Source organism: Falco biarmicus, chromosome Z, assembly GCF_023638135.1.
Source record: "Falco biarmicus isolate bFalBia1 chromosome Z, bFalBia1.pri, whole genome shotgun sequence".
Taxonomy (NCBI): Eukaryota; Metazoa; Chordata; class Aves; order Falconiformes; family Falconidae; genus Falco; species Falco biarmicus.
Window position 1 is genome coordinate 59,744,434 of NC_079311.1, and position 13,961 is coordinate 59,758,394.

General features: G+C 42.8%; 2 protein-coding genes across 2 annotated transcripts in view; one reads left to right on the forward strand and one right to left on the reverse strand.

The window, feature by feature from the left end:
- Window positions 1-13,961, forward strand: part of PDE8B (phosphodiesterase 8B) — a 79,562-nt gene that overhangs the window by 58,919 nt on the left and 6,682 nt on the right. Inside the window, exons 14-22 of the mRNA XM_056323816.1 lie at window positions 1,977-2,028; window positions 4,938-5,015; window positions 5,928-6,004; window positions 7,245-7,409; window positions 8,189-8,234; window positions 8,671-8,806; window positions 10,630-10,828; window positions 11,779-11,996; window positions 12,983-13,118. Coding sequence (XP_056179791.1) covers window positions 1,977-2,028; window positions 4,938-5,015; window positions 5,928-6,004; window positions 7,245-7,409; window positions 8,189-8,234; window positions 8,671-8,806; window positions 10,630-10,828; window positions 11,779-11,996; window positions 12,983-13,118 — 1,107 coding nt within the window. The remainder of the gene's footprint in view (window positions 1-1,976; window positions 2,029-4,937; window positions 5,016-5,927; window positions 6,005-7,244; window positions 7,410-8,188; window positions 8,235-8,670; window positions 8,807-10,629; window positions 10,829-11,778; window positions 11,997-12,982; window positions 13,119-13,961) is intronic.
- Window positions 2,022-13,961, reverse strand: part of WDR41 (WD repeat domain 41) — a 45,093-nt gene continuing 33,153 nt past the window's right edge. The window contains exon 13 of the mRNA XM_056323813.1: window positions 2,022-4,164. Coding sequence (XP_056179788.1) covers window positions 4,117-4,164 — 48 coding nt within the window. The 3' untranslated portion in view covers window positions 2,022-4,116. The remainder of the gene's footprint in view (window positions 4,165-13,961) is intronic.

Consider the following 13,961-nt stretch of genomic DNA (forward strand, 5'->3'; position numbering starts at 1 on the left):
GCAGGTTAGAGTCCAGTGTTTGCACATTCACAGATTTACAACAGAGGTAGCGTTTCTCCTCTTAAGAACATATTGGCCCAAGATTAGCTGTGTAACTGCCCTCATATGTTACCTTACCTGGATCTTTCAGGTCATGCCTGCAGAAGGGGTAAGAGAAGTATGCAGAACTGAAATGTGGTTTATTTTTTTAGTAGGGCACTCTAAAGGACTGTGCCAATGTTTTCTGCCAGTTGTGCAGTAGACAGAGATAGATCCATGGGCTCTGATAGAAGCTCCAGTTTGGGACCAGAACAAGCAGTTCAGATGCCTTGTGTCACTGTACCATATCTGATGAGCTTCCTCGATCTTACTTTGGACAAGATGATTTCTCTGAGAGTTCCTGCATGATCACAAGACAGGTGTTTTAAGCTTATAAAATCAGTTTTCTGGAAGATTAATTCCTTACACTCCCTTGAACAAGATCTATATGGAGCATGAGCACAGGTTTTCCCCTTCCTGGGTTTTTTTTCCCTCTTACTCATTACAGAAAGCCACTCCTGGATTTTGGTTTTTTGCCTTTCCATTCTCTTTGCCTTCCACATTCTTCCTCTCCTCTCTGCACCAGCAAAAAAAAAAAAAAAAAAAAAAAAAAAAAAAAAAAAAAAGTGGAGCATGTGCAAGAATGATGGAAAACAGAATTTGTATCATTCCTTTACTTTCTTTCCTGAATTATCCCTGTGGGGACCCTCCAGCATGCTCAGTCATGAACTGATACAGATGCTAAAAGGGTGTAAGTGCAACTTTGCTGTGCTCTCCTTTTAACTCACAGGTTGCAACCATGGATTTTGTGCTTCCACACAATCTAGTGCTTTGCTATAGGCAGGTGATAGATTTGGTCAGAGGAAACAGTCACCATAAGTTAGATGACATTAGTGGACTCCTAAATGTGATGTGTAATGAATAATGTGTAAGTGCAGTGCTAGGCACTGAAGTTTATTCATCTGAATTAGAGGGTATGTATATCTTCTATAGTGACTAGAGTAAAAAAAGTAATGCATTATTTTTAGTCCTTTTCTGTGTCTCTGTTAGCTATACCTAAATACATCATGTGCTAATTTTAGAGGGAAGACTTGAGGTACTGAAAATTCTGCTCAGTTTTCCTATTAACAGCAAAACAGTTTCTTGTAACCACATGACAAAGGAGTGGAGAGAAGTTATTAGCAGATATTAAACTGTCATGTACTGGACAGACTATGCTTTTGTTTCTGAGCAGGATAGAAAAGCAGAGGAGCACTTAATCTGTGTTATTGTAAATCAAGCAGTACGTGTGGACTTTTAAGATGATGGAAATACCCTATTTAAATTCTAAGAAAGTTTGAAATACCTATTGGTGGAGCTACCCAAGATGTTTCAGAAGCACAAAGATTTTGTGTTTAACTTTTTCTGATCAAAAATTACTTGGAAATAAAGTTAGTTCTGAAGGAAGACACCTACCTCTACTCTTCAGTTGCTGGAGAGTTGTTTTTGTAACTGAGTTTTTTTGAAGTCCAGTTCCTCAGTGACTCATGAAAGGATGTATGCAAGATTAGCTGAGCTAGTACTAAGAAAATGGGTTTAAAATTACTGTACAGAGGCCAAAAATGAACATCTTAGGATTTTTTTTTCTTTTTGCATTTTATTTCTGGAATCTTTCAGGTTCATATGCAATTTGCACTTAAAACTATCTAAAAAAGAATGTCAGTTCTCTTGCAGACGCAGGCATTGAACAGGAATTTAGTACATAAAAGCACTACGGTATCTGTGATTTTCTGCATTGCATATCTGTTAATGCTCATAGTATTTCTCTACATGTTACTAGGCCTGAAGAGTCTTTTAAGCACTTTTTTTGTAAAGAGCAGAACAGAAAATGCTGGATAAGGATGGTGTTGAATGTAGCCCTTTTAAAGTCTTTTTGTATTCTTTTTCCTTATTTTATTTTACTCTTGGTGCATCTTCAGCTCTACAAGAGTCACCGTGATGAGAAGTACACAGGAGACAATTCTCAGTCAGGTTAGAATATTATCATTTACCTTTATATACCGCTGTGCTTGAGATCATGGCTGGTTCTTTGCTGACATGAAATGTTGTCTCTTCCCTCTGTTGAGTCAGTGGTCAGAGCAGGTGGCCAATGACAGATGCCAGCTGCTCTGATGTCACATCATGAATTGGATTTGTAACCATCATTAATAATTCAGTCTCCTGTGCAGAGTTCTTGCCATGCATTCACAGTTGAGATGTATTTCTCTTTGTTGCATTAGAACACTCTGTCTCATCCTGAAGCTGGTGTACCTTGGCACCCCTTTGTCTTTGAAATTAGTGTGGAACTGTGCTGATCTGTGCCAGCAGATCTGCCCTGGTGTTTCCAGGTTTAGGACCTGTCAGCAGGCCATCGGTTCAGCCCCAGCACCGGGCTGAGGTAACTGTCTGCAGTGCCCGGGCTGGAGCTAGTCACGTCCAGCCAGCACCGAGCTGCTGCAGCATGTCTGCACAGCCCTCGCCCTGTGTCTCGGGCAGGTTTGCTTACCTGCAGACAGCCCCATCAAGCTCTCGGTAGCTCACACATAGCTTTCGACTAACAGCATGGAGTATAAAGGGATAATCCCTTCTGATGCTGTGTGATGTTTGGAGTAACACTCTTTTCTGAGGAAGGAGGCACCAAAGGCCAGTTTTGAGCTTGTGGTTCTAGTGATCTGAGCCAGACGCAGCACTGCTGTCTTATTTGGAGTGAGCAGGTTCTTGTGCCCTGTTACCTTCTGGCACCTGAGGCCCTTCCCGCTGTGAAACATGGGCCAGCATTGCTGGGCAATGTCAGGCAGCTTCTCATTTTCACATAGAAGGATATAACATACGGAGACCATGGGAAGTGACTGCTTAACATCCCCTGCTTTTCCAAGTAGCATAAGAATAGGTACCAGCATTGGAGAGCTCTGAGATGCCAAATAATAATGGACAGGGTTGGTAAGAGACAATATATGCAATTTGCTGCTCTCGTTACCGTTGCTGCCATCAAAACTGGTCCACAGTGTTTTAAACTGCTTGCTCCTGTGTCCCTGTAATAAATGCAGTTTTTCTTTCTCACAGTTTCTTTCCTGCAACAGGAAGGTGAGAATACCTGTGAATTAAGCTGAAGAACCCTTGTTACTAGTTAACATGTTGTTGTTTTACAGATTATGTGGGCATTTAGGTTTTGCTCATTACTGTGACAGATTCCAAGACTGGGAAGCCACATCCTATGACACCACGTTGATCACTATGGTGCAGTGAAAGCAGGCAATCTTAGAGTCACATTTATGTGATGTAGGTTATCCTTCCCTGCAGTCTGTGGTTGTGCTTGAAGAATAAATTCCCAGAGCCATAGGCATATACCAGTATGTGATGAGTGTAGGAAAAATAATCCAGGTGTATCATGCTGTTTGTGATGGTGTGATGTGTAGCACATCTGGATGGAGAGACCACGAGGTGAAGGAAGGCATTTAAATATTTTCAGCTAAAACTAGTGTGGCACAGATTAGCTTTTATGCACTCTAGGTGGCACTAGCAAAGTTTCCAACTTGGTGGTTGGTATTTAATGCAAGCAGAGTTGTCTTGTCAGCTACTGCCACTCACAGCTATGTTTGTGTACAAATGTTTGCTCCCATTCAAGTGCCTTACGTTACACTCCACCAAATATTAATGTAGGAAAGGAGTCTGAAAGAGAAGACCTATCAAATAAATAAATAAAATAACATACATTTGTTATGCCCTGCTCTTAGCTGTTCACAGAGAAAAATGCTTTCAGTTTCTCCAGTCTGGACTAAAACAAATTAAGATCCAAGCTGTCTTGTAAATCTGTGGTAAAGAAAAGAATTAAGACAGACATTGTATTCCAGTAATTTTGTAGAGGGATAATTTTTTAATTCTGGAGAACTGCACTTTTCATTTTATTTTGCTAAAGACAGGCTGCATATATCCTGTCTTTATGACAGAATGTATGCAAATTGGTCCTTTTGTTGAGAATATCAGTTTTATGGTGTTTCTGGTTCTTCACATGACAGTTGTCTCTTTTTGAAGCCTTGCTGGGGTCTCTGATCTTTGAGTGGCATTTCAGATACTCTGGGATTAGGCATCATAGAGACTCCCGCGAAGTCTTGCATAGATGGCCAGTTGCTGTTTTTAAACATAAGGGAGAGTACAGACTGTACTGTTTTGGAGGAAAATGAAATTTTACCAAATCACTTTTTCTTGAGGCTCTTTCCAGGCATTTCATCCAGCTTTTGCATTTGTCTGGATGTGATAACCTCTCTTGCTTTAGCAAATGGCAGAATGTCATTTCAAGAATGACAGCTTGGTGCGTGGTTAATTTTCACAGCAATTGAATTGATTGTTTATAATTCTTCTCAGTATGTTGGATTTTTCTTAAACATGGTGTACAAAAAATTATTGCAATTAAAAGCAAAAGCTGTCTGAGTCTGAATTGTGCTTGGCCTGGAAGACTGTAGACTGAGATGGGATTTTTCTCACTTGGCTAGATTTCTAGGCAGTTAAATTCAGCCTTGTTCAGTGTTCAGTGTAAAGCAAAAGGGGCTTGCAGGAGGGGTTCAACGCACCTGCCTGAGACATCTCTCCTAAAGCAGGATCTTTGACAACTATGTTAGACAGAGGCAGCCTGGAAAACTGCTGCTTTTAGGCAGGTAAAGTTAGTTGAAGCAACTCCCCGTTCATCTTGACTTCACTGCGAAACAGCTTTCCAGGTGTCTTTAAACAAGTCGCTCTAAAATAGACACCGAGTCCCTTGTTCTGATGTGCAGAGATTACAGTATTTCCCCCACTTATGTGGTATCATTACGATCACTTTATTAAATGTTCAGAATTTTAGATGAAGAAGACTCTGTACAGGTCTTACTTGATGCATAGTTAAAGCTTTTATTTTGTATTTTCAGAATCCCATTCTTTCAAAGGCAAGAACAGAAGGAAAGACTCAATTGATGTTAAGTCAATAACATCTCAAAGTAGTGATGGTAAGAAAGTAAACTGTCAAGAATGATGTTATAAATAAAGAACAAACTTGCTCTGGGCAATAAAAATGCAGAATGAAAGAGGAACCAGACAGATTCACAGCTGATTAAACAGAGATTACTCCAGTATTTTATAACTGCTGTAAAATGCCTTTATTCTGATTTGCAAAACAGTGCCTCGGACAAGTACCAGCATCACTATACAATGCATGGCAGCACGAAGTGCCTTCACAAAGACGAGCAGCTGTGCACGGGATGAGGGCAGCCTGCTGAAAGGGCGCATGATGAAGCATTAACTCCACCTCTCTTAGAAAGCTGCAGCTTGTGCTCCTGAACCAGTATTCTGGTTTCATTAGTGTGGGGCATGAAGGGATCTATTGCTGCTGGTTACCTGAGAGCAGTACTTCTGTTCCTGATCCCATTTGTGACTGCTTGCTGGGGCTGCGACAGTGGTGGCAGAGATTTCTTTCTGCCCCAGTATGTAGTGAGAGAAGCACAGTTTATGGGGAGCAGGAAGGGGTGTCATTACAGCAGCTGTACCACTGAGATGAGGGACATACAAACACTGCCTCACAGGAGGAGCCACGTCTGACAGAGATCCATTGCAGACAAAGGAAGAGTGGCAGGCCGTGGGCATGAAATGTAATACAGCTTAAGTATAGCTTCATTTCACTATAGCTGAAGTGAAGGATGGACTGAAAAAATGACAGAAGTGAGGGGTGGCTGCCAAGGAAGTAAACAACAGTGCAAGATATTAAACAGTAAAGCAAGAACTTGCAGGAGGGGAGGTACGGGAGAAATGGGAGACTGGGCTGGATTCTGTCATGCTGTTCCCCAATGACAGCACTCTTTAAATGGTGGTGTTACCTGATTTACATTCTGTGGTACGTAAACAGCGGCTCTCTTTAATGGCAGCTCCAAGTTTACAGACCCGACGGTACTCTTCCATGGCAAGGATCCACTCAATGACAATAGAAGCCCCTATCACAAAGGTGAGTCCTGAGCACTGCCTTTCCCACAAACTCCGTTTAGAGTTGCTCTCATAGGGAAGTATGTAGTTTGTGGCAGGACAGCCAGGGGTTCCCCGCACCTTGTATTTAACAGAATAATTTAAATCTTTTTCTTTTCTTACCACTTTCTACCCCTCATCATCTCATTCCAAATCTTAGTCACAAAGAAGAATATTAAAAGGGGAAAAGGGTGTCCCTGCTAGATGCGCTGCCTGTGGCAGGAACAGGAACCTGCTCTGTTGGGCCACACATGTGTAGGAGGACATGTGCTTCCAGTCTTATCGTCTCATCTTTGCTTTTACCATTGATAAGACAGCATGCAGAGGAAGGAGCACCTGCACCATGTTCTGTTCCCCCCCTTTTCTGCATCCTTTTCTTCATTATCTGTGTTAGACAAACTCTGCTGTTGCAAACCAGCTGCTCAATCACTTGTCCCACAAACGAGGGTGCCTGCCACCTCCCACCCTCAAACCATTTTTCCTTCTCTTCCCAGTTTCTCTTCCAATCATCAAGCTCTTTACTTCCCAGCACCACTGTGCCTCTTAGAGCAGCTGGCTACTTTCCTTTTCCTTCTCCTGAAGTGCACCCACAGCAAGTGCTGCCTGTAGTGCCCTGGCAGCAGCTTCTGGTGGCTGGAGAAGACAGCCCTGGGGCTTCCTCTCTCTCAGTCCTGGCAGCACCAGGAGCAGTCCTTGGTGCTGCTGCTGTGTCATTGCTGCGCTCCCCGACTGAGACACAAGGTGGGAGATGGAGAAGAGCCACTCTCCTCTCCCACAGCCCAGCTGTTTCTGCTCTCTGCCTTTCATTTTCACACTGAGAAAACTAAGGCTTTACATCCAATATCAGGATATCCGAGTCACATCCAGGAGTTGTTTGTTTGGGTATTTTCCTCTAGGGACTGGATGATTGCTTCTGAGCAGCTCTGGCTATGCTGAAGGACTGGGACATGGCTAGTTTTTTGTCTACCCACCTGCAACCATTTCAGATATTCCACACTCTTCTGCTTTCACTTCCCAGGAGTTTGCCAGTTATAAATAGCAGACGGATACCAGGGAATCTGAGCACAAATTTACATTTCCAGAGTTGTACTGCAAGGGCTGGTGGGGAATTACATTCGCTAAATGGAAAGCAGCAAAATCAAGCCAAGAATAAAGACTTTGTAATAAGAAAAGACAAAAGTGCCATTCACTCTTCCTTGTCTGCCTCCTTAATCTGCTTTCAGGTTATTAACATAATTAATGCTGCCCAGGAAAACAGCCCCATCACAGTAGCAGAGGCCTTGGACAGAGTTCTGGAAATCCTCCGCACAACAGAACTTTACTCCCCTCAGCTAGGTACCAAAGATGAAGATCCTCACACAAGTGATCTTGTTGGAGGTCTGATGACTGTGAGTAAAATTCTTAAAGATTAAATTACTGCTACCAGTGGACTACATGACAGTTCAGTGCTCTGTGTGCCTAAGTTTCACAAGCAATGAGAAGGGGACTTGTACTTCATCACCGTTTCACTTAAGTATTTTGGCCTCTATACCAACAGTAGGCACCAAGATGTAGTGAGCTACCGCCATGTCTCAGTTCACTGGGTGCATTCAGTTGCCACTACAGTTGCCACTAGAAACTGTACCGTTCGATCTGATTTGTCTCAAGGAGATATTTTTTAGAAATGCTGGAAGCTTAGATGGGATTAGAGAGATTCCTCTACAGCTGGTCTAGTGTAAGAGAGGTTACTTCAATCACGTTCTGACTTTGGTCCTGTAACAGCAACAGCACTGTCTGCCAGAGACAAACCACCTAGGTTTCAGCATGGATTACCTTATTTTTTAACAAACACTGGGCTAATCCTTGTCAATATAAAGCAAATGAAAAACAAATGGTAGTGATTAATTTGAAGAATTAAATCTTGCAGGTGCCAGTGAAAGGGTCAAGGAGGGCAATACACTGTATAGTTAGTTAATAATATCCTTTCTGCAGATCTCATACTAGTGTTCCTTGGATCCTTTCAAGTCTGTTTTGAAAGACTTAAAACAAGGATGGTGCCTAGTGCTACAATAGGAGCAGTGCTTTTAGTACCCAGGAATAGTACCTGAAAAGAAAGTGCATGTAGTGTTTTTGCAATTAATGATCATGGTTACTCTGCCTAAAAGTTACAATAAACTTGCTTTTTCAGGATGGCTTGAGAAGACTGTCAGGAAATGAGTATGTGTTTTCTAAGAGTAAGCCACCATTTTAAACTTCCCTTTGTATGCAACTTCTTTTGTAGATGCTAGTGACATAGAGCTCCAAGCTAGTTTGCACTGTTGATGTATGTCTTTGGAAATGGTTGTCTAAGTGACTGCAGAACAAGTGCTAGACTGCCTCCGTTTCGGAGTACAACCAGGTTCAAATAATTAAAATAATGCATTTCAAAATGTAGAAAATCAGATTAGGAAAAAACTAAGTTGTCACTCAAAGAAATGTTCACTGATCTTTTTGCTTTATGTCCAAATCATCTGTAATAATGTAAACTGCATATATTGTAGGCTTTTACAGACTTTTTCATGTAAGGAAAAGAGTTGTTTTTCTTGAAAAAGAGTTGTTTGCTAAATGGAATTCTGCAGGGAGGGGGGCAGAATCCAGAAGCGTTGTAATTCCCAAATTCTATTTCAACAGATATGAACCTGAGCCATAGTCACCTTTCAGTGCCAAACACCATCAATGATGTTCCACCCTGTATTGCACAGCTCCTGAATAATGAGGAAAGCTGGGACTTCAATATTTTTGAGTTGGAGGCTGTTACAAATAAAAGGTACTGGACTCCTTTCCCCAAGTGCCCACAAAAATGTCATTGAGCTGTTGCAGAAAGTGCTTTGTTCTGGGAAAACTGAAGCAAGCAAAACTCACAGCAAATCTGTGAGAGCTGTCTGTCTTTGTGTGTGTGTGTGTGCGCGTGCATGTGTGTTGATACCACATCCCACTTAACAAGTCAGGCATGCACCATGGTCAGATGCATGTACAGGCAGGCCATGGAGAGCCCTGTGCAGACTATCTTCCCTGACAGCATCTGCAGCCCTCCAGAATTGTTTCCTGTTCAACTTTTCCCTTGCTTGACTCCCATCCACTCTGTCCAGGTGTTTGGCACGGTCTGGTGTTGTTACATGCTGGACGTCCCCACGGATGCCCCTTTTTCCTGCAGATGTGCAAATGGTCATGCTAGGAAAAGCAAGCCTCTCCCTTCCCTCAGCTAAATTGCCCTATGATTTAGGAAGCTCTGAGGCAACTGTGGCTTTTGATTATAGGGATGAAGAACTGGGATGGAGGAACCAGTGACAGGATCAAAAGCCTGAGATTTTAAAGCTTATAATGAAAGAAGATGCCAGTAGTTTTGAGGTCATGCAGACCACAAAAGTAAACATGTCATCCACAGAGAAAAGTGATTTTCATTCCAAATGCAAAGAATTGGAGAGAGTATCAGGTCTCTTGTACTCAGAAGAAAATTACCATTTTTGAAATTTGCATTTGCTTGGTTTTGATTTGCAGATGTTGGCTTTGGGTTATGCCTTTCTCAGCCCAGCAGATCATCTTGCAGGAGTGAAAAATGTGACAGATAGATAGGACTCTGTCACAGGCAACATGGAGTAAATGACAACCTAGAGTGGATTTGGATTTAAGAACCAGCAAGATTAGAGATTTTACTCTATTTAGTGTTTCACACACAGGCTCTTTGCTGTCCTCCCCAGCAGCACATTCACCAGATCTCAAGTTCCCTCTCCACCCCTGGGAGATCACTGCTGCTAGAATTCAGGGCATGCCACTTCTGATTAGTGTAGTCCATACAATCATGCAGGCTTCTGCTTGAGAGGTCAGAAGTTCAGCTTCAGACATAAAAACACACAGACACACAGACAGACACACACAGAGACACATACACACATAAAGACACAGACACACGCACACACACACTTAGCCACTGCCTGTTCACAACTGGAATTCAAGGGGGGACAGTTTACCAATAGCAGTCTCCTGCCTCAGCTCTAGAAAGTGATCCAGTCCTCCTGAAGCTCACAGAGTTCACACGGAATAACCTGGCGCTAAGAGCTGCTCTGAGAAGTATCAATATACTTCGTTTATCACCAACTTCAAATAGTCAGGAAGTAGAAATCTGGACTCCCTGTAGTCACAGGATTATTTGAAACAGTAAACGTTTGACCTTTTTTTGTCTTAGGACTTTTTAGCCTTTGGGATGTGCCTATGTCATATTCAAAGTCTGCTTTTTCTCCTCAGGAAAAAGTGCAAGTATTTTTGATTGATTGACAGATACTAAAAACACAGAAGACTTGAGCATTGAAGATTTTTTCCCCTGAGGCCACAAGAATTAGTGAAACTCTAGTGGAACTGCACCATTCCTACAAAACAAACTAATGTCATGTCTGAAAAGATAGTAGATGTAATAATTTGTAAGCCTGGCCAGGCTTTTGAGAGGTTACAGAAGTGCAATTTGAAAATAATTCACACTTCCCTCCCACCTTTTATTTTTAAAGTCTTGTTGGTTTCTTTGTCAAAACTATTGCTCTTTAGAATGCCAGAAGTTCCTGTTTTACAGCAGTGCTTTTTCCTTCTATTGTTTTTCAGGCCATTAGTGTATCTGGGCTTAAAAATTTTTGCCCGGTTCGGGGTCTCCGAGTTTTTGAATTGTTCAGAAGCAACGCTGCGTGCATGGCTGCAGGTGATTGAAGCCAACTACCACTCCTCCAACTCGTACCACAATTCCACGCATGCAGCAGATGTCCTGCACGCTACTGCCTTCTTTCTGGGAAAGGAGAAAGTTAAGGTATAGCCATCACTGAGGAGACCTCTGGGCTAGGATTGCAGGGTGTCTGCCATTTTATGTCTGTCATTCAAAAGTCAGATGTTTATTTAAATAATGGTCCTGGTTTCACACAGTCTCTCTGCCTTTGAAGTCTTCCTGTGATGCCTGCAGGCCGCTGCAGTTTCTTTAAAGTCTGTTTATATGAGTACGGAACTTAAATTTTTAAGTAGCAGTAACAGGGTGGGAAAACCTGGCTTTTTTCTCTCTCTTGGTAAGTGGCTGCTAGTAACAGCTCTTAATAAAGCTTTGCAAAAGCTTTGGAGAAGGAGGTGCTGATCTCTTCTCCCAGGTATCCAGTGATGGGACACATAGCAATGGTTCAAAACTGTGCCACGGGAGGTTCAGACTGGACATGAGGAAACACTTCTTTACCAAGAGGGTGGTCAGACACTGGAACAGGCTTCCTGGAGAAGTGGTAAATGTCCCAAGCCTGTCAGTGTGCAAGAGGCATTTGGACAATGCCCTTAACAACACGCTTTAACTCCTGGTCAGCCCTGAAGTGGTCAGGCAGTTGGACTAGATGACCACTGTAGGTCCCTTCCAACTGAAATATCCTGTCATGTCCTATGCTATGCTATCCTAAAACACACAAGCTGCATAGCAGCAGTCCGTACACAGGGATTCAGGCAATCACACAGACTGGAAGGATTCCATTAGAGGATTTAATGCAAAGATACTGCTTAGGTGACAGCACAGTAAAAAGCTTCATTAAGGCAAGAGGTTTTGGCTAAGGGTGAGAGGTGGAGTTTTGGAGTAGGTAACCTGTGGGTGCAGTGAGTGGAAGATGACTGCAAGGAAGTAGGATCCTTGCACTCTGGCTTACACTTGCATATTTGTGTGTACCTAGAAATGATCCTAAATTATTTACTGTAATTTTTGTGCCACATCGTAATTTTTCTCTCTTCCTGTAGGGAAGTCTTGACCATTTAGACGAGGTGGCTGCTTTAATTGCTGCCACCATTCACGACGTAGACCACCCTGGACGGACCAACTCCTTCCTGTGCAATGCAGGCAGTGAGTTAGCTGTCCTTTACAATGACACGGCTGTATTGGAGAGTCATCACACAGCACTGGCATTTCAGCTTACAATTAAAGACAGCAAATGCAACATTTTCAAGAATCTTGATAGGTAGGTCTGCTGGAGAAGTGGAGTGTGCCCTTGTGGATTCTTTTTTGGCAGTTTTGGTTTGGGGCAGATTAAGAGCCTACCTTTTAAACCAGAAAATATAATTTAAATAGAGATGTTAATATTTAACCTCTTCCAGAATCCTATGTAGACAAGATTTTTGAAAAGGCTTTTACTTTTACCCCTCTGTCCTTCAGTTTGTATCTTTCAGAAGTATATAGAGATGTTTGGTAATCTTTTATGGATTACAATGGCATGGTTCAGTTGGCAGTCTCAAGGCTGCATCTTGATCCACTGGCTTTTCATTGCAGGAGCCTGGAAACAGCTTTTTTGGGCCACATTTCCACCCAGGCAGCCAGGTGCTGCATGCTGTGTCTGCATGTGGCCCCATGCTTGCTGGCACTGCTGCATTCCCATGGGATGGAAAGGAGTGGTGGCAGAGGGAGCTGAAGCTCTGGGAGGGTTGGAAGCACCATGCTGCTGGGCATGCATGTAGCCTGGGAGTTCCCGTTGCATCAGCCTAGCTTTTGCAGGGTGGGAGAGAAAGGGATGTGAAAGGGAAAGGGCCTGACCCCAAGCAGGTAATGAATTTGTCTAACCCCTGTAACACTGTTGGGTTTTTTAAAAACCGGATTTGAGTTCCAAACTAACATACAGTGAGACAGAAGTGTGTTGGTGCCATTCCTGGAGAAGCTGTATTAGTGTTACAGTATTACAAAATTGAATGGCAGACTTTTATTACTTCAGAGAATTGATTTTCATTAGGTAAAATAACAGAAAAAAGGCAATACATGAGTTCAGAGCTGGAGGAACCCAGAGAGGCATGATCTAGTCCATTCCTCCAACCCTGACTGTTCGTAACTCCAAAGCTGCCAGCTCATGTGGATAAGCCCCTGAGCAATGTTTTGCAACACTATCTGGGCAGGGACGAGGAAAGGATGGAGCTGTATCTGGCAGGCTCGTGAGCATAAGCTGTTTTTCTTTCCTAGAAATCACTACCGGACATTGCGCCAGGCCATTATTGATATGGTTTTGGCAACAGAGATGACTAAGCACTTTGAGCACGTTAACAAATTTGTGAACAGCATCAATAAGCCAATGGCATCTGAGGAGACCAGCTCACATGTAAGTGCTTGCTGAACTCTGCCTTCGGGCATTTCAGTGAAGTTCTTCCAAGACAACTTTAAGTAACAATTTCCTTCACACTGTATTCATCTGCACATGGTAATACCCAAAAGACACAGCTGGATTTATGACGTCACACCTCAAAGTGTTTTATTTTCTGGTTTTCTATGTCTGGCTCTACCCTTAGCTCATTTAAACACTTCATTTTATAAAGCTTTGCCTTCAAAGCCATCTTGTGTTCAGAAAACGTGCAGGTGGTGCTTTTGTACATGCAAAATTCTGTGTCTGGAGCTAGGTCGGCACTGGTGCCTACAGTCCTGCCTCCGAACAGTGGGATCTGCTGAAGCCTGGGGGTTGCAACTGAGGAACCTGCCCTGATGGTTTTGTGTCTATGTAATCTGGAGCATTCAAGACACAAGGAATAACTCCATTGCTTCCCAAGACCTCCCCACCCCGTCCCCTTTCCTAATTCTACCAAGAGATATCCAAGACTTTATTCCTACCAGTTACATGCCCTAGTGCTCCATCTATTTCATCAGATGCCTCTGGGTTGCTCAGTCCAGGCTCCTCTTTACCTTCTCTTGCCTTTCAACACTGAGCGCTCAGTGCCTGACAGGGTTCCCCAGGGTAGCGTTACTCACCTAAGCAAAGACCACCTTACCACAGCTTAGTGAGAACAGTGCTTTGCTAGAAACATTGGGGAAAAAAATCAGACCAAATTGAAGGTCAGTGATATTAACAATGAATAAAAGCAGCTTCTGCCAGTTCCCCATAACTGGGCTCTTTCCACTGCAGACTGTCATGGGTGCCAAAGAATCAATATGGTGATAGGCGCTTTATATG